Source organism: Dendropsophus ebraccatus, chromosome 6, assembly GCF_027789765.1.
Source record: "Dendropsophus ebraccatus isolate aDenEbr1 chromosome 6, aDenEbr1.pat, whole genome shotgun sequence".
NCBI classification, from domain to species: domain Eukaryota; kingdom Metazoa; phylum Chordata; class Amphibia; order Anura; family Hylidae; genus Dendropsophus; species Dendropsophus ebraccatus.
Window position 1 is genome coordinate 62,788,443 of NC_091459.1, and position 24,293 is coordinate 62,812,735.

Sequence of the window (24,293 nt, forward strand, 5' to 3'; positions counted from 1 at the left end):
GCTCCCATATAGTGCCCACATAGTAGCCAATCCCCACATAGTGCCCACATAGTAGCCAATGCCCCCAAATATGCCCCACATAGTAGCCAATGCTTCATGATCGAGGCTGCAGGTAACTTCCGGCACAGTCAGTGTCTGTATACCCCACTGCCCGCCCCGGAGGATGACAGGAGTGCGCGCTCTGCCGGGAGAGGAGCTGCTGGGACCGGCGGACAGGTGACTTACTGGTTTATTGTTTTTTTCGCTGGGGCGACATTAAATGCGGGACATGGGGGGCCATTAAGGAACCGCGGGACAGCACCCACGAAAACGGGACTGTCCCGCGGAATCCGGGACAGTTGGGAGGTATGTATGTCTGTATCCAGAGCTATGTGCGGTGTATATGTTGTATATGTCTGTGTACAGAGCTGTGTGCAGTGTATATGTCTGTGTACAGAGCTGTGTGCAGTGTATATGTTGTATATGTCTGTGTACAAAGCTGTGTGCGGTGTATATGTCTGTGTACAGAGCTGTGTGCGGTGTACATGTTGTATATGTCTGTGTACAGAGCTGTGTGCAGTATATATGTTGTATATGTCTGTGTACAGAGCTGTATGCAGTGTACATACCTCCCAACCGTCCCGGGTCTAGCGGGACAGTCCCGATTTCGGGGTCATTTCCCGCTGTCCCGGAACGGGCCCCAAGTGTCCCGCTTCCCAAAACGTACCTGGCCCTTTAATTGCGAGCGCTCCTGGTGAGTGCTCGCAGATGCGGGGCTGTGCACAGCTTCCTCTAGTGGCCAGAAGCTGCATTCTGCCTCTGGTCACTAGAGGCCTCTCTCATCCCCTGTGTTCCCGCGCGGAGCAGAGGAGTGACGTCACCGGCAGAGCGGTGAGAAGAAGGAGAAGCTAGAGCCGGCTGAAGCACAGAGTGAGTATGTGCTTATTCTTTTTTTAATCAAAGGAGGGATGATGGGGGGAGGCTAGCTGACATGGAAGGTGTTCATCATGGCAGTGCTGGGGGGGGGGGGGGGGGTGTTCTTCATCACGCTGTCTGACTGCTCTGCATTCTGGCTGGGGTCGGAGGGGGGGGGGGGCAGCAGTCAGACAGCAATGTGATCAGCAGTGACGAGGACCGCTGCCAGACTGGAGGGGTAGGGGGCCGCAGTTACAAGCAGGGTGGGAGGGGGGGTGCCGCTGCTGCCACACACTAACCACTGACTGACACTGAAGGCCATCTGACACTCAGCAGCTGCGGCCTTCAGTATCAGTCAGTGGCCGCTGACAGAGTGAGATGCTGTGTCCTTTTCAAAGCCCTGAGCTCACATACCGCACAGCTACCAGCCCCCGAAGCTCTTATCTCCAGCCCAGCGGCACTTGCATTCATCTTCTCCCCTGCTTATCTTCTCCCCTGCTTATCTTCCCCACTGATGCTGATGGAGTCACATGTCAGGGGCAGACAGGAGTGAAGAGAGTGCAGAGGCCGCGGGACTGGAGATATGAGCTGCAGGGGCTGGGAGCTGTGTGTGAGGTGTACAAATAGCCACTACTGGGGAGAAAGCCACTGTTGTGCAGCCATGTGAGTATCCTTTTTTATTTTTCTGGTACACATCTATCTATCTATCTATCTATCTATCTATCTAGAGAAATGTATTCCACGGCACACGGCTGCAATTCCAAATGAAAGTGTTTATTCCATCAAAGGTGATAATATAACATAGTGCAGCACAGCAAGTTTAGAGTAAGTGCGACGTTTCGACTGCCTCAACGCCGTCCTCCTCAAGCATATACATATACATAGGACGGCGTTGAGGCCGTCGAAACGTCGCACTTACTCTAAACTTGCTGTGCTGCACTATGTTATATTATCACCTTTGATGGAATAAACACTTTCATTTGGAATTGCAGCCGTGTGCAGTGGAATACATTTCTCTACTTATTGAAAGTCCGTGGTCGGGACTTATCTACAGGCACCGGACTATCTATGTGACTGCAGTGGTGCTGCTCAGATATTATCTTGTGCTATCTATCTATCTATCTATCTATCTATCTATCTATCTATCTATCTATCTATCTATCTAATAGATAGATAGATAGATAGATAGATAACAAATGTCAGCACAAGCCATGAAATTGGTGCCAGCAAATTAAATCTTAAACCAGAGATAGATGTCTATACCATACGGATACTTCACGGCACTCCAACTTCTATGTTGCAAAAGAAGTGTTTATTCCATCAACGTGCAAAGCATTACCAAATAGGCCAGCACAGCAAACAGTCACAAACGCGAGGTTTCGGCGAGTCAATCACCATTTTGAAGCGTGAAAATGGTGATCGACTCGCTAAAACAGCGCGTTTATGACCGGTTTAGGGGCGTGTCTTTGGGTTTATGGGCGTGTCTTTGGGTGGGTTAGGGGCGTGTCCATGTCCCTCTTTCCTCTCAGCCAAAGTTGGGAGGTATGAGTGTATATGTCTGTGTACAGAGCTGTGTGCGGTGTATATGTTGTATGTGTCTGTGTTCAGAGCTGTGTGCGGTGTATATGTTGTATATGTCTGTGTACAGAGCTGGGTGCTGTGTATATGTTGTATATGTCTGTGTACAGAGCTGGGTGTGGTGTATTTGTCTGTGTACAGAGCTGTGTGCGGTGTATATGTTGTATATTTCTATGTACAGAGCTGTGTGCTGTGTTTATGTCTGTGTACAGAGCTGTGTGCAGTATATATGTTGTGTATGTCTGTGTACATAGCTGTGTGCGGTGTATATGTCTGTGTACAGAGCTGTGTGCAGTGTATATGTCTGTGTACAGAGCTGTGCGCAGTGTATATGTTGTATGCAGGGCCGCCATCAGGGCAGTATTGGTGGTACAGCTGTCAGGGGCCCGGGCAAAAACTAGCATCCAGGGGGGCCCGGCAGTCCAGCCTACCTGTGTGTAAGCTCCTGTTAGCTGTACCGCACAGGCAGGAAGACACAGGGCCTCCTACTTACTCTCCCAGGGCCCCCTCCTCTTCCTCACTCCCCGGGGCCCCTCCCCCGCCCCTCACAACCTTCTCTGGCAGCTTTCTCCTGTGCCTCGATGTCGGAGGAGAAGGGGGAGGGGCCCGGAGCCGCTGTGTGAGGACCAGAAGGAAAACAGGAAGCACATGGGTCCTGGAGCTTCCCAGCAAGTAAGTGTAGATGTGTGTGTAATCATGTGTGCTGGGGGGATGATGTGTGCTGGGGGGGATGATGTGTGCTGGGGGGGAGGATGTGTGCTGGGGGGGATGATGTGTGCTGGGGGGGATGATGTGTGCTGGGGGGGATGATGTGTGCTGGGGGGGGGATGATGTGTGCTGGGGGGGGGATGATGTGTGCTGGGGGGGGGATGATGTGTGCCTGGGGGGGGGATGATGTGTGCTGGGGGGGATGATGTGTGCTGGGGGGGGATGATGTGTGCTGGGGGGGGGATGATGTGTGCTGGGGGGGGGATGATGTGTGCTGGGGGGGGATGATGTGTGCTGGGGGGGGGATGATGTGTGCTGGGGGGGGGATGATGTGTGCTGGGGGGGGATGATGTGTGCATGTGTGCGGGGGGGATAACGTGTGCTGGGGGGATGTGTGCTGGGGGGATGTGTGCTGGGGGGATGATGTGTGCATGTGTGCTGGGGGGATGATGTGTGCATGTGTGCTGGGAGGATGATGTGTGCTGGGGGGATGATGTGTGCTGGGGGGGATGATGTGTGCTGGGGGGGATGATGTGTGCTGGGGGGGAAGATGTGTGCTGGGGGGGGATGATGTGTGCTGGGGGGGGATGATGTGTGCTGGGGGGGGATGATGTGTGCTGGGGGGGATGATGTGTGCATGTGTGCTGGGGGGGATAATGTGTGCTGGGGGGATGTGTGCTGGGGGGATGATGTGTGCATGTGTGCTGGGGGGATGATGTGTGCATGTGTGCTGGGGGGATGATGTGTGCTGGGGGGGATGATGTGTGCTGGGGGGATGATGTGTGCATGTGTGCTGGGGGGATGATGTGTGCTGGGGGGGATGATGTGTGCTGGGGGGGACGCAATCCCTGATCCCTGCACCCTGTCAGCCCCAACCTCCTTGCACTCTGTCAGCGCTCTGTTTGCCCCCACATCCCTGATCCCTGCACCCTGTCTGACCCCCCATCCCTGATCCCTGATCCCTGCACCCTGTCTGACCCCCCATCCCTGATCCCTGCACCCTGTCTAACTCCCCCATCCCTGATCCCTGCACCCTGTCTAACCCCCATCCCTGATCCCTGCACCCTGTCTAACCCCCCCATCCCTGATCCCTGCACCCTGTCTAACCCCCCATCCCTGATCCCTGCACCTGTCTAACCCCCCATCCCTGATCCCTGCACCCTGTCTAACCCCCCATCCCTGATCCCTGCACCCTGTCTAACCCCCCATCCCTGATCCCTGCACCCTGTCTGCCCCCACATCCCAGCAGTATTATTTGGTACCAATGCGTAGAAATATTTTGTGGCCATATGTAGGGAGCTTGTGCTCCTGATTTTTTAAGACCCCAGCAACACTCCTCTCAGACCACCTTCTTTATTTAACTATGACTGTGTTAGTGGTTTAATGTCTAAGCACTTGAGGCCCCACTTTTAAATTGTGCCCAGGGCCACATTTGACCTAAAACCGGCCCTGGCCCTTGGGTTCCATAGTTTTTATTTTAATTAATAGTGCACGGAAGTTGGCTGGCGTGGGATGTATCCAAAGAGACCCAGCTTTCCAGAATTATCCCAAAGCCACCCAGTTACTTCAAAGACATCAGTCAAAAATACGTCCCATGTTTTTTTGTTAATGGGGGGCCCAGACACTCCGGCTGTATGGGGCCCCGAAATTTCTGATGGCGGCCCTGGTTGTATGTGTCTGTGTACAGAGCTGTGTGCGGTGTATATGTCTGTGTACAGAGCTGTGTGTGGTGTATATGTTGTATATGTCTGTGTACAAAGCTGTGTGTGGTGTATATGTTGTATATGTCTGTGTACAGAGCTGCGGGCAGTGTATATGTTGTATATGTCTATGTTAGGGATGCACGATGCACCTAAAATTATTTTCGGTTCTATACAAGAAGTTCCTGGTATTCAATACTTTATGATAAGCCATGCAGCAGTGCGGCTTATCATAAAGTATACAGCAGGAGACATGGCGGGCAGCGAGCTGAGTGCCTGCCATATTCTCTGCGTGTCCCCTGTACTGTCTTCCTCCTCTGCCCGCCCTCCCTCTCTCTGCTTCAGCGGCGCCAACTTCAAATAGCCGGCACATATCGATCGCTTGTGCCGGCTTTGTAACTATATAGATGCCACTGTCACAACTGACAGCGGCATTTAAAGAGACACTGTCGTGGAAATTTTTTTTTGCGGAAATCAATAGTCTAGGCGATTTTAAGAAACTTTGTAATTGGGTTTATTAGGCAAATATGCCATTATCTGCATTTAAATAGATTTTTCCCAGGTCCCCCCTCCCTCCTCTCTCTCATCCACTGTAAAGTATCAGGAAATTATAACTTGTTGCATCAGACACAACCTGTCTGTTCTATAGAGACGGGAGGGGGGAGAATGGAGGAGGGAGTTAGCAGGCAGCAGAGAGCTGAGAACAAAGGATTACACAAACATGGAGCTGGGTGAAGCTGTATTCAGAGGTCAGAGAGGTCAGTGCTGACTGTCCTAGGAGATAGAGGGTGATGTTGCTGTAGATTAACTCTTTGTTGTCCTGTTTTGGTGTATTATTTCCATCTCTTCATAGGAGAACAAAGAAGACAGGGGGGAGAGCTTCAAACTGCTTTTTCATGATAAAAAATCTTTTTTTCTGCTAAAAAAAAACCCAATTACAAAGTTTCTTAAAATCGCCTGTACTACTGACTTCTGCAAAAAAAATAAAATAAATCACAACAGTGACCCTCTCCTAACCCCCTCCTTATGCAGCAGGGTTGGCTACTGTGTGTTGAAGACCCCGACTGCTAATGACTGTAGCCGGCAATCCCGCTGGCTGCAGTCATTTATCCCTTGAGGTGGCTGTGAAGTGTCCGATCGCCACCCCTTCAATGTGACCTCAGGGGGCTGATGGGTCCCCTCACAGCCCGAGGTCCACACTTACCCTACCGGTGTCTCTGCTAATAAAGTGTGGCCAGACAGATTTTACTAGCAGAGCGCTGATTTTACTGATGCTATGCAATGCTATAGCAATAATATATAGTACTGCAAAGGGAAAAGGGCAGAGCAGGGTTGGCAGCTGGAGAGGAAGAGTGGCGCTGTGGTCCGGAAGAGAAGATCAGGGAACAAGGCTGGCGATGGTGGAAGCAGGAGGAGAAGGCTGGAGGAGGGGGAGGCAGGAGGAGATGCGGCCACTAGATCTGGACGGAACTGTGTGAGGTGGAGGCGGCAGCAGAACTGTGAGGTGGGGGCCACAGGAAACTTTCAATGCAGACATTGACAATGTGGGGGGGGGGGGGGGCTGTAGCCAGCAGATTGCCCTGCCGCCCAAAGCCAGGTCACCCTGCTGGGTCAGCGGTCAGCATTCCCTGACAGCGGGAATAGTGAAACTGCAACCCCCATTATCCCCCTGCTAGCTGTTGTGTTACATGACTACAGTCCCCATCATTCCCCTGCTAGCTGTTGTGTTACATGACTACAGTCCCCATTATCTTCCTGCTAGCTGGTGTGTTACATGACTACAGTCCCCATCATACTCCTGCTAGCTGGTGTGTTACATGACCACAGTCCCCATCATCCCCCTGCTAGCTGGTGTGTTACATGACTACATAGACTACAGGGCGCATATCTATTCTAGTGTTTTTGTTTTTTTTGTTTTTAAATTAATTTATTAAGTATTGGTATCGAGCATTGAAAAAAAAGTTGCTATTGGTATTGAACTCAAAATTCTGGTATCGTGACATCACTAGTCTATGTACAGAGCTGTGTGCAGTGTATATGTCTATGTACAGAGCTGTGTGCAGTGTATATGTCTGTGTACAGAGCTGTGTGCGGTGTATATGTTGTATATGTCTATGTACAGAGCTGTGTGCGGTGTATATGTCTGTATTTGTATGTTTCTGTATATTTCGTATGTATTTATGTGCTCTAGTATAGTTCTGATCCCTTTCTATTTGATGTTTTGTATATGAGGGTCACAGGGGGCTTTCTATTATATAAGGGCATAGAGGGAACCTGGCTCTAAATACTACAAGGGGGCATAACATGGGCAATTTTATAGCCTGGAACAATACAGATGGGGAGTTTGTATAGAGGTGATGATAGTGCTGCAGCTAAGAGTCTATAATGTTTGTCAGGTAGACTCTGCATAGACTATTCATGGACTGGAGAAGTCTTCATGACGGCCGGGCCAGATGGAGAAGAAAATGAAAAGAGAAACAACTTGCTTAGCAGAAACATCACCTGCAGCTCACACAGAGAAGACACCTAGGATGTAACTGCATCAGTATATGCTGGTATTATTAGTAATATTTGCTGATATAGTGGATGTTATTCAGTGACCATATAGTGCACAGGTGTCAAACTGCAGCCCTCTAGCTTTTACCATCATGATGGGAATTGTAGTTGTGTAACAGCTGAGGGCAGTAAGTTTGATTCCCTTGTAATATTGGTATTATTCGTTATGTTGTGATGATGGTAGAGGTCATCGTTAGAAATGGAAAAGGGAGGATACCATCTGGGGACTGCCTGGAAAATTCCTGGAAAACTTGGATACAGCCAAAGCTGTATCGATCTTTTCTGGGCAGTATCCTCCCTCTGCACAGAGCCGACAGCCTGAGGGCTAATTAACACGTCCGTTGTTCTGTCCACAATTGCGGGCAAGCAATTGCTTCGTTCATCTCTTGTCATGATGTTAAAGAGTTATCTATTACTTGTATACTGGTATTATTGGTAGTATCAGTCTCTATACCCGACACTGGGTTGTGTAATATGCTGTGTATTACATGAATGAAAAAAGTAACACCCAAACCCATAGATTGTCAAAACACAACTCCCAGCATGCCCTGACAACTATAGACCTTCAGGAACTGCTGAGAGTTGTAGCTCCCGGTCCATCAAGATTACATGGTATATGGGGACCTTTAGTAGTGTCTGTGCTGCAGTGATATTTTATCATAAAATTTCCCCCGTACGGAAAGTGGGCATGTGCGCTTTGAAATGCCAGGGACCATTTTCAGTCCTAGTCCAGGTAGGGCGCGAACGGGCGCAGCCTAGTGGCAGCCTGGACATGACTGTTAGGGCAGTAGGGGGTGACGGAGGCAGCTGGAGGCTAAGGGGTTAATGGTCAGGGCAGGAGCACGTGGGGGAATAACAGGTGGGATAGGGAGGGGGTTACAGCCGGGTGGTTAGCTGGGGCAGCCAATTAGAGGAGACAGGGGGAGGTGTTTGGTTGGGATGATAAAAGGAGGGGAGGGGTTACTCACTCGCTCCTTATCCGGACCAGCGAACGGACGTCATGTGCTGCAATCTTCTCCTGACAGGATGGAGCGGGACCAGGTGTTGGCCTTTTTCAGGGAGGCAGCGGCGCAACATGGGGCGGCTTGGCTGCAGGAGCAGCTAGGTACAGTAATGGGGGAAGCGGGGGGGGGGGAGGCAGGCCCCTCTCGTGCTCGCACGCCCGCACGCCGCCGGCGCCCGCCGGAGCGGCTCAGCCCCGATATACCCCGCTTCTCCCGGCGCGTAGGGAGTCCTTCTCAGGACCCTCCAGCTTCTCCCGGTCGGTCCTCACCTCCTCGGTCCGGGGGCGCGGCTGGGAGGAATCCCGCAGCGCGGCGTGGATCCGGAGGGGAGGGAGAGGCCCCAACTGCAGCTTCCTCCTCCTCTCGCCCGGCGGCCGGAACCGGAAGTGGTGCGGCCAGCCCCTCATCCCGGCAGCAGCGGGGGGCGGCCCGGCGTGTGATGTCTGGGGTTAGGCCCCGCGGGAGGCTAGATAATCGGGGGAGAGAGGACAGGGCCCGCCGCGGGCCTGGAGCGCGGTCCCGCGCTGCAGGGGCCGGAAGAGTGACGTCACGAGTCCAGCGTGGGGAGGCCAGACTGTCCCGGGCCCGGGGCAGTCCTGCGCACACTTCATCTGCGGCCAGCCCCCCTGTCGTCGTCGGCCCTACCCGGACGGCAGCTCAGGTTGAGAAGGGGGACCCTGGAGTGGAAGTTGCGTCTGGCGAGGTGGGGGCCTCATCGTCCGAGGAGGAGATCGAGGATGGAGAGATCAGCGCCCGGTCTTCAGCAGTCCGAGGATCCGCCGTTGCGGCTGTCCTGGCGCCCGCCACGAGTCAGCCCGGTGAGTTACCCTCTATGTCTGTGGTGCCTGCTGTCTGGTCTCCGGTTTCGTCTGGTGTGAGTGGTTGGGGTGTGTCGGTGGCTGGGGGACAGTGTGAGTCGGGGGGGAGTCCGTTCGGCGGTATGGGTGAGCTGGTTATGCGGTTCCTGAGTGGTGTGAGAGAGTTGGTAGGGCAAGGCGTTTCAGCGCAAGCGAGCCAGGGGTCGTCAGTGGCGGCGTGGTTGGGTGGGGGCGCTGCGCCAGTCACAACTTCGGTTTCAGGGCCGCTGGGTGCGGCAGGGGGGCCCTCATCGTCGGTAGGGGGAATGGTAGCTTCGGCGGAGAGCGGTAGCGCAGCGGGCGGCGCAACGAGTGGTGAGACGGCGTTGCGTTTGGACGATAGGGCGCAGGGTGAAGTATATGTGTGTTTCGAGGGGCCCATCTGAAGCAGGACATGCGAGAAAAGATCTGGCGGGATGAGTATGTGGAGATCTTTTCTCTCTTACCCTTGGAAAAGTTCAACTTGGACAAGGGTAAGCCAGACGAGAGCAAGAAGGAGGAGGAGGAGAAACGGCAGTATCGGCTGATTCAACGGACGTTCTCCAACTGGCTCCAAGCGTTTTCCATTCTGGCTAGTGTGGTGGGGGAGAGGGTTCCGCAGAACTGTTCGGCCTTGTTCTGCTACCTGGATTCGATAAGCGAGGCTTATAGGGTCTACGGTGGCACGGCATGTTTACGGTATGACGAACAGTTCCGGCAGCGTAAGGCGGTTAGACCATCGTTGCGCTGGGACCACAAGGATATTGCCTTGTGGATGCGGCTCATGTGGGCCCCGCGGACGCCGTCGCAGCCGTTTCGTTGGGGGGGCGGGGGCTCGGCAGCTACCGCCGGGACTTCGGCCAGCCAGCGCCCAGGGTGTTGCTGGCAGTTTAATGAGGGGCATTGCCGGCTTGGGTCCACCTGCAAGTTCAAGCATGAATGCTGAACTTGCGGCGGGAGCCACCCGCAGTCTAAATGCTTTAGGAAACAAAAAGGGGGCGTGCCGCAGAGTCTGGGGGTAAAGGGGCGGACGCCGGTGAACCTAGAGGTGATGCGTCCTTTCCTAAATGAATACCCGGATCGCAAGGCGGCTCAGCTCTTGCGTGATGGGTTTGAGTTGGGTTTCCGCATTCCCTATTTGCCTGATGCCCCCGTTTTTTGCCCAGCTAATCTGAAATCCGCGCGGTTGCGGCCTGATGTGGTGGGCGAAAAGTTGAGTAAGGAGGTAGCTCTGGGGCGTATGACGGGGCCGTCCTTTGGGTTTGGGTCCTAAGAACCTAATAAATTTCGTTTGATACACCATTTATCCTATCCGGTGGGGGGATCAGTCAACGATGGGATCGAGCAGGGGCTTTGTTCGGTTTCGTACGTATCATTCGACAGGGCGGTGGATTGGTTGCGGCGTTGCGGACCGGGCGCTTTGATGGCTAAGACTGACATCGAGGCGGCTTTTCGACTGCTGCCCGTGCACCCCGATTGCTTTCATCTGTTGGGTTGCATGTGGGGGACGGTTTTTATGTGGACTGCTGCCTGCCCATGGGGTGCTCAATTTCGTGCTCTTATTTTGAGACATTTAGCACCTTCGTGGAGTGGGTAGTTCGTAAGGAGACAGGGTTGCAGTCGATTTTGCAATACCTTGACGATTTTTTGTGCATCGGCCCGGCGGATTCTTCGATCTGTTCGGTTTTGTTACATTTGGTTGAGCAAGTTGCATGCATGGGCAGAATTTTTTGTCGATGGATGGCTCAGGCGACGGCGGGGTTGCAGTCGCCGTTGCATTTTGTTCGGTTGTCAGCGGCTCATCGGGCGGATTTGCAGGTGTGGGCAGATTTTTTGGATCACTTCAATGGGCGGTCTGTGTGGATGGAGGACTGGGTCGAGAATGCGGACTTGGAATTGTTTACGGATGCCTCGGGGGCCTTGGGGTATGGGGCGTACTTTGGAGGTGAATGGATTGCGGGGCAGTGGCCGGAGGCCTGGGTTGAGGCGGGTTTGGTGCTTAACTTGGCTCTGTTGGAGATGTTTCCGATTGTGGCGGCTTTGTATGTTTGGGGTGAACGGTTCCGGAACAAGCGTGTTCGGTTTTGCTGTGACAATATGGCTGTGGTGCAAGCGGTGAACAGTTTGTCGGCTTCTTCCCCCCCAGTGGTGAGACTGTTGCGTTGTTTGGTTTTGAAGGGTCTGGAGCTGAATGCGTGGGTGTCTGCGCGACACGTGCCAGGAGTGAGTAATTTGATTGCAGACTCCCTTTCTCGTTTTCAGTGGGAGCGTTTTCGACGGTTGGCCCCGGAGTCGGAGCGGCAGGGGAAGCCAGTTCCCGCCCAGCTTTTTCACTGATGGAGTGCGCAGTTACGAGTGGGACTTGGAGGGGACGTGAGGCGGTTTGGCGCGAATGGCGGAATTTCTGCAGTCGTCTGGGAGTGGATGGTCTCAATGGTGATGTAGTACTGGCATTGCTGTGTTTTGTGGGGATAGCATTCGAGGAGGGAGTGTCTGCGGCGGTGTTGGTTAAGAAACTGGCTGGTTTGTCTTATTGGTTCAAGTTGTTTGGGGTCCGGGATGCTACCAAGGATTTTATGGTGAGGCAAGTCCAGGGTGGCGCGAGATGGCAGGAGGCCTGTGTCCTTTGACTTGTTGGTTAAGTTAGTTGGGGTGTTGGGAGGTATTTGTAGCAGTGAGTATGAGGCGGTGCTTTTTGGTGCGGCGTTTGCACTGGCGTTTTTTGGGGTGTTTCGGGTGGGGGAGCTGGTTAGCCACTCTTGTGTAGCGAGTGGGGGCCTGCAGTTCAGGGACGTTGTGGTGGGGGTTGATTGTGTGTCTTGTTTTCTGCGGAGGTCGAAGACCGATCAGGCGGGGAGGGGTAAGCGTATTATGTTGTATGCTGTGCCGGGAGCGGTGGCCTGTCCAGTTCGCTGCGTCCAGCGGTTTTTGGCAGTTCGCCCTGGTCAGTCGGGCGGTTCTTTTTTGATACACTGTGATGGGCGCTCGTTGTCGCGCTTTCAATTTATTGCCGTCTTTCGCAGCGGACTGGATCGGTTGGGGTTCCCTGCAAAGGAGTTTGCCTCTTACTCTTTTCGCATTGGCGCAGCGACTGAGGCAGTCCGGTGGGGGTTGGGAGAGCAGATGGTACGTCAGATTGGGAGGTGGGAGTCTGAGAGGTTCAGGTCTTATGTGCGTTAGGAGTTGTTGTGAGTTTCTGTGTTGCTTGTGCGGTGGGTAATTGTTATGTGTTTTGCCCCCCCCCCCCTTTTGTTTTCAAGATGCCTGCTTGGTGTGGATCCTGGGCCATTCGTACGTCCGTCGGGGGGCAGCCAGAGCAGAGGTTAGGCCCGAAGGCAGGCAGTTGAGGTTCCCTCGGGGGGCCGTGAGTGCCCGATGGATGGGGATCCAGATGGATGCCAGAAATTAATTTTTACTCCCGATTGGACAGGTTGCCTGACGTGTTAGTGTTGCACGTCGGGGGTAATGACCTTGGCGTGCGTTCTTCACGTGATCTGATCAGAGATGTTAAATACGACCTGCTCAGTTTATGGTCAATGTTCCCGGGCTTGATAGTGGTGTGGTAAGAGATGGTGGCTCGATTTGTATGGAGACACGCTCGGTCTGTGGACAGACTGAATAGAGCTCGGGGGAGAGTGAACCGGGAGGTGTCTCGGTTTGTTGCACGCAATGGGGGGATAGTGGTGCGACACAGGGAACTCGAAGTACCGGACTGGGGTTTTATGGACAGGGATGGCATACACCTGAATGGGGTGGGTTTTGATTTATCGGCTTCCGATCTGCAAGACAGGATCAAGAAGGCGGTCAAGGTGTGGCGTGACTCGCAAGCTCAAGGTGTCGGGCTTGCTCGCAGTGGCGGTGGGGAGGTCGGGGATGGCGCAGATTAAGGAGGTGTTGGAGGTAACTTGGAGGAGTAGCAACCCCTTTGTTGGTTACAGGGCGTGGAAGCGGGGAGGGGTTGCTACTGGTTACTGCCTAGGCGGTGGTTATCACATGGTGCTTGGAACGGGGTAGGCAGTATTGTGGCACATTTGCCCCTCCCTGAGTCGGCGCGTTGTGACATGGGAACTTGTTTTGCATACTGCCAGAAGTGCCATCTTTTACCTCCCCGGGTATGTTTACAGTTATATATATATGTTATACATATAAGTTTTAGGATTATTATTAATTGTTCTGGTTGGATATTTGTGTATTTAATAAAGCGGCTTCTGTGGCCATTTTTTCCAATTTAATGGGTGTCAGTGTCTGTTTTTCTGGGGAGGGCGGGAGTTACCATAAGTATGGGGTGTGGGTGGTAAGTCTACACACCCGTAATCTGCAATACACCAGTTCAGGCCCTGCCTGAGGTGTTAGGTGTTCCGTAATAGATATAAGGTATTACTTGTGAGATCCAGCAAATGTTGCTAATCTATAGACATGAGGATGCTGGGAGTTTCTACTAAAATTATCTTAGGGTACAAACACACACAGCAGATACGCAGCAGATACGCAGCAGATTTGATACTGTGTTTAGTTATTTAGATCTAATCGGCTGCATATCTGCTGCGTATCGCAGCAGTAAATACGCAGCGTATATGCCGTGTGTGTTTAAACCCTTATGCTCATAGTCTGCTTTAGATTGGATCAGTTTAAGTACAGAATGAAATAAGATACATTTATTTACCTTATCAAAGCAGAAGAGATTAAGTTGACCACACAGGTTGATTCTGTCTGGACTAATACAAGACATATGTTTCTTTCTCAATCTTCGTTTTGCATACATGATCCCTATCATGAGAGCAGCAGGTATGACTGGCGGCACAGCACACACTATAAGAACTGCAGCCTCAACAATAATTCTTCTAGCAGGAACCTACCAAAATAAATAGAATTGTTAACAGTGGAACAGTGGAGAGGAAATGGTAACAGTGTTAACCACTAGAAATACTTGACGGTTAAGTAGACTTCTTTGTAGTCACATTGCAGTTCAATTGGGTTTTTATGCTTCTTTTGACTGCCTAACATATGAACAAGCTTGTGTGTTTTTCTATCAGAATTACCCACCAATTTACTTCAAACAATAAAACGCTGTAGTGATTAGTGATAATTGCTTTAGAAAATACACAGATTCTAAGTATAAAAACACAACACAAAACAAACAGCAGGACGGAAATGCTGCAGTTTGTGTGCATTTCTAAAATTAATTTTTTTTTTGCCAGTTTCCTTAATTACATTCTTAAGCTATGTTCATACACAGGGAAAAAAGGTAAAATACAATAGCAAAATACATATAAAACACGGCCATAATTTATGGCTGTTTTTACTACAGCAGGGGGTCTTGATGAAGACACATTTTTCATTTAAGGGGTTATTAAGAATTAGAATGATATAGTTGCTTTCTTCCAAAAACAGTACCTCTGTTAAGGTGTGATTTTGCAGCACAGTTCTTTTTATGTAAAATGAGTTGACTTGTAATACCATACAGTACATAACCTAAGGACAGGGGTGGTTCTGTTTTATACAGTGCCTTATTATCTCCTTACAGAAGCTTTGTCTCAAATACTATATACTCCACTGATCTATTCATGGACTGTAACATTACTTAAGTGTTTGAAGAAACACTTCAACTCTTTAACTGAGTAAAACCAAAAAAACAACATATGAGCAGATTTTCCAACATCTTTGTGATGGTGCGTTTACACAGGCAGATTTATCTGACAGATTTGTGAGCCAAAGCCAGGAACAGACCATAAACAGGGAACGGATCATAAAGGAAAGACTGAGATTTCTCCTTTTTTCAAATCCATTCCTGGTTTTGGCTTCCAAAATCTGTCAGATAAATCTGCCTGTGTAAACACACCATAACATAAGTATGGTTCTAATAGAACAATCCAAGTTAGTAGAAAACAGGTGGATGGCACTGCTAGGTGATTGCAACAGTAGACCTCAAATATCCATGCTGGCTGGTGCTGGTGGTGCACAGTCCACGAATACAGTTTGAAAACACTGTGAATGTAGAAGATGTTGAAATATTAATCTAGCTTTATTGGTACTTGAGGTAGCAGGGAAAAGCAGAGACGGGGAACAGCTGTTTTGCGTCTCAGTGCTGCTTTTACAAACCCCGCAGTACAAACCTCAATTACCAATAAAGCTGGATTAATATTTCAACAGCAAGGTGAGTACCATCTTTTACATTCACAGTCTAATAGAACAATATATGTTATTTTCTGCATTGTGACTTTTTACATTATAACATTGCCTTCAAAGCTCAGTTTTAGTAACAATTTTGGTGTATCATTTCTTTATCCTCTAAATTGGGATTTTCCTTTTTGTCATTTCTCAAAGCTATCTTCCTACCCTTGTAAATAGGGCCTATCCCTACATGGTATCTGGCTGGAAAAAAAAAAAACATGGTAGTTTTTTGGAAACTGCCACTCCGATTTTTGTGCCAAAGTGAGTTCAAATGGGATGGAAAATATAAAGGGAGCACTTGTACTTCTCTTTTCTATTGAATCTTCTTCTGGTTTTGGCACAAAAATTGCCTTGGAAGTTATCCAAAAAACTGCTGTGTTCTCTGATTCTCTCTGATCCTACTGATTGACCAAAGTAGTCCAAATTTGCTAAGAAAAAGTAGTTCTGTTTGGATAAATGCATTACCTTTCTTTGCACGTATATCATAACTGCATAGATAAGACCAATGATGGCGAGGAAAGTCAAAAATATAAAAAACCACCGTACATCTCTATGCCACTTGAAGTTTAAAGGTTTAGGATACAATATAGATCTCACCATGTCACCTTTAGTGGTATTGAAACCTATAATGAAAGCAGATATTTTCATTTTAGCAGCATATGTCCTGAAACATGTTTTCATATTTCCAATCATCTTTCGTGTCATTGTTGTATTTTAAAGGACAACTCCAGTGATTGGAATGTTTGTTAAATAAGCAAAAAACACAAAAGTCATATAACTTTGTAAAGTGTGTTAATAAGTAAGCTATCTGGCCCCTTCCCCTCCCTCCCCCCCCCCCCCAAAAAAAAAGAGAAAGAAAGCATACATACCTAATAACTGTTGACCACGTCCTCTTCTCCGGGACGCCACCTTGTGTCGATCTCATCACAGCGGGGGGCGGACTTGGTCATCTTCCCCCTCAGCATCTTCCAGTAAAGTGAATGGTAGGAGATAAAAAGGCTACTGGCGCACCAGCAGCCTTTTCATTGGCTTGAGAGCATCTCATGGCTTTCAGCTTGCTAAGCCTTGATTGGCCTTTTTCTATCCCTTTAACTTTACTGGAACTCGTAAGTGAGGGGGATCCGAAGACACCAGCCAGAATTAACGGGGACGCGTCCAGTGAGTGATTCTGAGGGATGGTGAGTATGAAGTGTCTGCGTGTCTGTGTTTTGGTACCAAGAGTTTTATAGTGTATAATGTAAAAGCAATAATCAGCTCACCAGTCCTTAAGACTACAGCTCTGGCTGGACCTTGTGCAGTGGATTCAGCTCTTATTACTTCAGTACCACAGAACAAGACATGGCGCTTATAATCCTCTCCACTGTATTGTTTCCATGGCATTGTGTCATCTAAGTGTGGCAGCTGGGTTTTTGTCACAGGGATTGATTCTCCTGTTCAAAAAAACAAACAAACTGTCAGTAGCATTTTACTGACTAAAATAAAGGTTCCAGTACTGAGAAATAAGCTTTAGAAGTTTTATGCAAATTAGGATATAAAACCCCCTTGGACTGCAAAAGCCCAGCATAGTCCAGCACTGCCTGTCTAAGCAGACTGGGTATTACATGCAAAAGATGTTAGAAGAGAAGGGTCTAAATTCTGAGCTGAAGATCATTGATCAGTGTAATAAATACGACGATCAGCTGATGACAGCAATCATCGGCTGATCATGTCTTTATGGTGCGTTTACACAGAGAGATTTATTTGACTGATTTCTGAAGCCAAAACCAGGAACAGACTATAAACAGAGAATAGATCATAAAGGAAAGACTGGGATTTCTACTGATGCGCAGCTGTTAGCTGATGACTGTGTAACAAATACATAAATAAAAAGTTATTCATACCTCTCCGCACGGGCCAACGGGGGAGTGGGCCAAGCTAGTAGGACCTCAGGGAACGTGGAGAGGTAGGTCATTTTATTATTTTACACTTATTAGGCAAGGGCTGCACAGACATTGCTGCACGATTATTGTGCTCTGTATGGGCTTGTACTGATTAGTGTTGATCGAACTGTTCGAGAAAAGTTAACCACAAGTCGAACATCTCGATTTTCTAGAACTCAAACCGAACCGAACTTTGAGCGCCTTTTTGGCAGCCAACCAGTGCAGAGCACATAGAAGTGTCAGAAATCTCATTGCTGAGGTGTAGGAGTCTCATTGGCTGCTAAAATCACATGACCATCTCATATATATATATATATATATATATATATATATATATATATCCCTGTGATGTGTTCTGGATGCCATTTTCTGCTCATTCACTGTGCTGTAGAGACTGCTCTCTGTCTGTCTGCTTGCATGCTGCTATTTAGCTTAGTTAGTTAGTGGGGTGTTTAGCAGGGACTTAGGGACAAGCTCAGGGACTAAGGGAGAAGCGTAGAGTTAGTTTGATGGCATTTTCATCTACATAGACAGCAATAATTGGGTTTGGTAAAGCTAGGTGACCTCCATTATTTTCTTATTCACACTCAGTGCCCAAAAGTAAATTCTGAGTTGGTAAAAGTTCATTTTTGTCAGTTTTGGGGTCGAAATACTGTTCAAATATACCGTTTTATATATATATATATATATATAAAATATATATACCCTAGCCCCCTTCCCGGCTGACTGTAGCCCACCCCAAGCCTATCTCTTGGAGACACACACTGTATATACTGCTTACACAGACACACACAGCCACACAGGAGCATGCTGGGAGTTGTTGTATTCCACACAAACCACACAGGAGCATGCTGGGAGTTGTTGTATTCCACACACACCACACAGGAGCATGCTGGGAGTTGTTGTATTCCACACACAGCCAAACATGTTCATGCTGGGAGTTGTATTCCACACACACCACACAGGAGCATGCTGGGAGTAGTTGTATTCCACACACCACACAGGAGCATACTGGGAGTAGTTGTATTCCACACACACCACACAGGAGCATGCTGGAAGTTGTTGTATTCCACACACACCACACAGGAGCATGCTGGGAGTTGTTGTTGTATTCCACACACACCACACAGGAGCATGCTGGGAGTTGTTGTTGTATTCCACACACACCACGCAGGAGCATGCTGGGAGTTTTTGTTGTATTCCACACACACCACGCAGGAGCATGCTCGGAGTTGTTGTATTCCACACACACCACACAGGAGCATGCTGGGAGTTGTTGTATTCCACTTACACCACACTGGAGCATGCTGGGAGTCGTATTCCACACACATCACACAGGAGCATGCTGGGAGTTGTTGTATTCCACACACACCACACAGAGCACTAACACACACTCCACTAACACACAGACATACACACAGACACATACATATACTCACACAGAAGGATCAGTGGACGATGTCTCTGCCCATGAGGAGGAGGTGGAGGAGGTAGAGCGGAGGATCACATTGCTGATGTCTCTGGAGGGAGAGGGGGTGGGGGCTGGGGCATCTGTGAGCCGGGAGACGCTGTGGGGGGCGGGGGAGGGGACCAGGCTGCAGTCACATGTACAGGGGGAGAGAAGGCTTCTCCTTGCTGACACTCAGCAAGGCTGCTGTGTCGGTGATATATGGCCTCAGGGGGAAGAAGGTGGCGCCCCCTTCCTGCTGGGAGTGCACAGCGCCCTGTGCAGCCGCACTGCTTGCACACCCCTAAAGCCGGCCCTGGGTGACATCCATTATACTGACTACTATACAAGATGCTGAGAAAGCTGGTGACCTCCATTAAACTGACTACTATACAAGATGCAAAGAAAGCTGGGTGATGTCAATTATACTGACTACTATACAAGATGCTAGGAAAGCTGGGTGACCTCCATTATACTGATTACTATACAAGATGCGGGGAAAGCTGGGTGACCTCCATATATTGACTACTATAAAAGATTCTGGGAAAGCTGGGTGACCACCAATATACTGACAACTATACAAGATGCTAGGAAATATGGGTGACCTCCATTAAACTGACTACTATACAATATGCTGGGCAAGCTGGGTGACCTCCATATACTGACTACTATACAAGATGCTAGGAAAGCTGGATGACCCCCATTATGCAGACTACTATACAAGAGGCTAGGAAAGCTGGATGACAGCCATTATAATGACTACTATACCTCCATTATACTGACTACTATACAGGATGTTAGGAAAACTAGGCAACCTCAATTATACTGCCTACTATACAAGATGCTGGGAAAGCTGGGTTACCTCCATTATACAAGATGCTAGGAAAGCTGAGTGACCTCCATTATACTGACTACTATACAACATGCTAGGAAAGCTGAGTGACCTACAACTGGCATCACTGCTGCCTCAACTCTGCTACGTCAATAACGCCTCAACTCTGCTATATCACTGCTGCCTCAACTCAGCTACATCACTGCCAACTCAACTCTCCTATGTCACTACCTTACTATCTCAACTCTACTGCATCACTACTTTACTACCTCAGCTCTGCTACCTCAGTTATCCATTGAAAGGATTGAAATATTTTACTCTTAATTTTTTTTTCTGTCATTCTTAGAGCCTAATTTTCTTCACTAAGTGGTTCCATGTATCCAGTTTATTCTTCTGGATGGTAATTCTAGCTTCTCCTTACCTGTATAGGTCTAAAAAATTAACTCGAACATCTCCCATTGACTTAATAGGGTAAGAGTTCGAGTCAAACCTCGAACAGAACACCACTACTGTTTGAGGTTTGTCTCGATCTCAACATTTTACTGTTCAATTATCACTAGTACTGATCTAGAACATTGGGGCTCACTTATATTAACTCATCGGGCTGTCTAATCTGGACCTTGGTACACAAATCTTCCCGTCCTCCCTATGAATATGTATCTGTGGACATCACTGCAGAGAAGCCTCAACATTCATGCATAGGCAATTGGGGGATGGGGAAAATCAGTGCATTGAGAACAAAACCCAGTTGGTTTAGTTGAGGGCTTTTTGATTACTTTTTATTTATTACTAGAAAATGTACCCGGCGCTGCACGGGTATAAATTGTCAGTGTGTTAATTAGATTTGTTCTAAGGTGCCCAGGAGGCCAAGCTAAAGGTATTGTTTTATCTGAGTTAATCAGTGGAATTAGTGTATACCTGTAGTGCATAGTTGGAGGGGTTCTTTATACCCACAATGTATAGTTTTTAGGGGTCTCGCATATCTGTAGTGCATAGTTGGTGGGGCTGTATACCTATAGTGTATAGTTGAGGGAGGTCCTGTATACCTGCAGTGTACAGTTGGTGAAGGTCCTGTATACCTGTACTGTATTTTTCGGGGGTCCTGTATACCTGTAGTAAATAGTTGGTGCTGTATACCTGTAATGTATAGTTGGTGGAGGTCTTGTATACCTGTAGTTTATAGTATGAGGGTCCTGGATAACTGTAGTGTATAATTGGTGGAGGTCTTGTATACCTGTAGTATATAGTTCGGGGGTCCTGTATACCTGTAGTAAATAGTTTAAGGGTCCTGTCTAACTATAGTATAGAGTTGGTGGAGGTCCTGTATACCTGTAGTGTATAGTTTGGGGTCCTATATACCTGTAGTATATAGCTGGTGGAGTTCCTGTATACCTGTAGTATATTTGGGGTCCCGTATACTTGTAGTATAGAGTTGGTGAAGGTGCTGTATACCTGTATTATAGAGTTGGTGTAGGTCCTGTATACCTGTAGTGTATGGTTTTGAGGTCCTGTATACCTGTAGTGTATAGTTTGGGGTCCAATATACCTGTAGTATATAGTTGGTGGAGTTCCTGTATACCTGTAGTGTATAGTTTTGGGGTCCTGTATACCTGTAGTGTATAGTTTGGGGTCCTGTATACCTGTAGTATATAGTTGGTGGAGGTCCTGTATACCTGAAGTATATAGTTGGTGGAGGTCCTGTATACCTGTAGTATATAGTTTTGGGGTCCTGTATACCTGTAGTGTAAAGTTTGGGGTCCTGTATACCTGTAGTATATAGTTTTGTGGAGGTCCCGTGCACTTGTAGTGTATAGTTTTGGGGTCCTGTATACTTGTAGTGTCCTGTATACCTGCAGGGTTGTATTTACCCGTATGGCAGTGTTTTTCAGTCACAGTGTGTCGGTATTGGTCATGTCTGGTATGGGGGTGTTATCCAGTCACAGTATGGCGGTATTGGTCAGGTCTGGTGTGGCGGTGTTATCCAGTCACGGTATGGTGGTATTGGTCAGGTCTGGTATAGCGGTGTTATCCAGTCACAGTATGGTGGTATTGGTCAGGACTGGTGTGGCGGTGTTACCCAGTCTCAGTTTGCTGGTATTGGTCAGGTCTGGTATGGCAGTGTTATCCAGTCACAGTATGGCGGTATTGGTCAGGTCTGGTATGACAGCGTTATCCAGCACAGTATGGCGGTATTGGTCAGGTCTGGTATGGCGGTGTTATCCAGTCACAGTATGGCGGTATTGGTCAGGTCTGGTATGACAGTGTTATCCAGCACAGTATAGCGGTATTGGTCAGGTCTGGTGTGGCGGTGTTATCCATTCACAGTATGGTGGTATTGGTCAGGTCTTATATGACAGTGTTATCCAGTCACAATATGGCGGTATTGGTCAGGTCTGGTATGACAGTGTTATCCAGTCACAGTATGTCGGTATTGGTCAGGTCTGGTGTGGCAGTGTTATCCAGTCACAGTATGGCGGTATTGGTCAGGTCTGGTGTGGCACTGTTATCCAATCACAGTATGGCGGTATTGGTCAGGTCTGGTGTGGCGGTGTTACCCAGTCACAGTATGGCGGTATTGGTCAGGTCTGGTATGGAGGTGTTATCCAGTCACAGTATGGCGGTATTGGTCAGGTCTGGTATGACAGTGTTATCCAGCACAGTATGGCGGTATTGGTCAGGTCTGGTGTAGCAGTGTTACCCAGTCACAGTTTGGTATACCTGTTGTGCCCTGTATATACATGTACTGTATGGATGAAGTAGGGGGTCCTGTATATACATGTACTGTATAGATGGAGTAGGGGGTCCTGTATATATATGTACTGTATAGATGGAGTAGGGGGTCCTGTATATACATGTACTGTATAGATGGAGTAGGGGGCCCTGTATACATGTACTGTATAGATGGAGTAGGGGGTCCTGTATATATATGTACTGTATAGATGGAGTAGGGGGTCCTGTATATACATGTACTGTATAGATGGAGTAGGGGGTCTTGTATATACATGTACTGTATAGATGGAGTAGAGGGCCCTGTATATACATGTACTGTATAGATGGAGTAGGGGGTCCTGTATATACATGTACTGTATAGATGGAGTAGGGGGTCCTGTATATACATGTACTGTATAGATGGAGTAGGGGGCCCTGTATATACCTGTACTGTATAGATGGAGTAGGGGGCCCTGTATATATATGTACTGTATAGATGGAGTGGGGGGCCCTGTATGTATATGTACTGTATAGATGGAGTAGGGGGTCCTGTATACATGTACTGTATAGATGGAGTAGGGGGCCCTGTATATACATGTCCTGTATAGATGGAGTAGGGGTTCCTGTATATATATGTACTGTATAGATGGAGTGGGGGGCCCTGTATATACATGTACTGTATGGATGGAGTAGGGGGCCCTGTATATACATGTACTGTATAGATGGAGTAGGGGGTCCTGTATACATGTACTGTATAGATGGAGTAGGGGGCCCTGTATATACATGTACTGTATAGATGGAATAGGGGGTCTACCAGTTATTACTGTGGATGTTGTGAGGCAGCTTCCCTAGCAACCATTGCTCCCTGTGAAAATGAAAGCAGTAATCCTATTGGTTGCTAAGGCTCCAACTGCCGTGTCTGCTGCAGCTAATTATATCACCTGTGTTTGCAGTGAGGAGATTTTCCCATTCATCTCTATAGGGCGCTGCTCTTTCCCCTCCCCCTCCCCTCCTGTACATCTGGCGGGGACGGGACCTTCGCAATAACCTTCCCGGGCACCCAATGTATCTGTGTGCCAAATTTGGGGTCAAACGGTTCAGGCGTTTGGATGTCTATAGAGGACAGACAGACAGACAGACAGACAGACAGAAGGACAGACAGACAGACAGACTTTGATTTTTATGATATAGATTTTTTTTGACAATAGGACCAAAAAAAAGCAAATCTTTTTGTTTGTTTATGCTTTGTTAATGTTTATTTACTGTGCAGGATCAATAACATAATATTTTAATACGCTGCACAGCTCTGTATGTGATACAACATTTTTTATTTTATGTATTGTCTTTACTTTTTCTTTTTAATTGTAAAATATGGGTGACTTTTATTAAGGGGTGTGTTTAACCCCTTAAGGTCAAAGCCAATTTTCGATTTTGCACTTTTGCCACTTTATGTTTAACCTCTTAGGGACATATGCCGCGATCCCGACTGCTATCTGCAGCTTTTAGTCCGATCGCCGCTCCCGCTAATTAACACTATTTTATTCAGCTGTCAAACATGACATCTGCATCTAACAGTGTAAAATGCAGCCCATCCCTGGTGTCTACTAGTTAAACCCCCCAAGCGATGTGATCGCGGAGGGGGAATCCCTTCAGCTTACCGGGCCAGGCCTCAGCAACGTAATGACGCTGACCCCGACTTGGTATTCTATTGTATTGGCCAAAGCAGGCCAAAGCAATAGAGCACCGATCTCATGGATTGGTGCTGTGTTATACAGCTACACTGATCTCTATGAGAGATCAGTGTAGCTGTATTAGAGGTCCCCCAGGGGGACTTCAAATTAAGGTGAAAGTGAAAGAAAAAAAAGTGTTTCCAACCCTCCCCTAATAAAAGTTTGAATTTTATTAATAAAAATAAATAAATAAGTAAACATGTTTGGTA

General features: G+C 48.4%; 1 protein-coding gene across 3 annotated transcripts in view; it reads right to left on the minus strand.

Moving 5' to 3' along the window:
- The window catches only part of LOC138795670 (probable cation-transporting ATPase 13A4), a 276,072-nt gene that overhangs the window by 156,825 nt on the left and 94,954 nt on the right, over nucleotides 1–24,293 (minus strand). The window contains exons 11-13 of one of the 3 annotated variants that reach the window (XM_069975055.1): nucleotides 16,707–16,877; nucleotides 15,913–16,070; nucleotides 13,940–14,128 (exon numbers count right to left, since the gene is read on the minus strand). In XM_069975055.1, coding sequence (XP_069831156.1) covers nucleotides 13,940–14,128; nucleotides 15,913–16,070; nucleotides 16,707–16,877 — 518 coding nt within the window. The remainder of the gene's footprint in view (nucleotides 1–13,939; nucleotides 14,129–15,912; nucleotides 16,071–16,706; nucleotides 16,878–24,293) is intronic. The other 2 variants (XM_069975056.1, XM_069975057.1) reach the window with 2 other exon arrangements.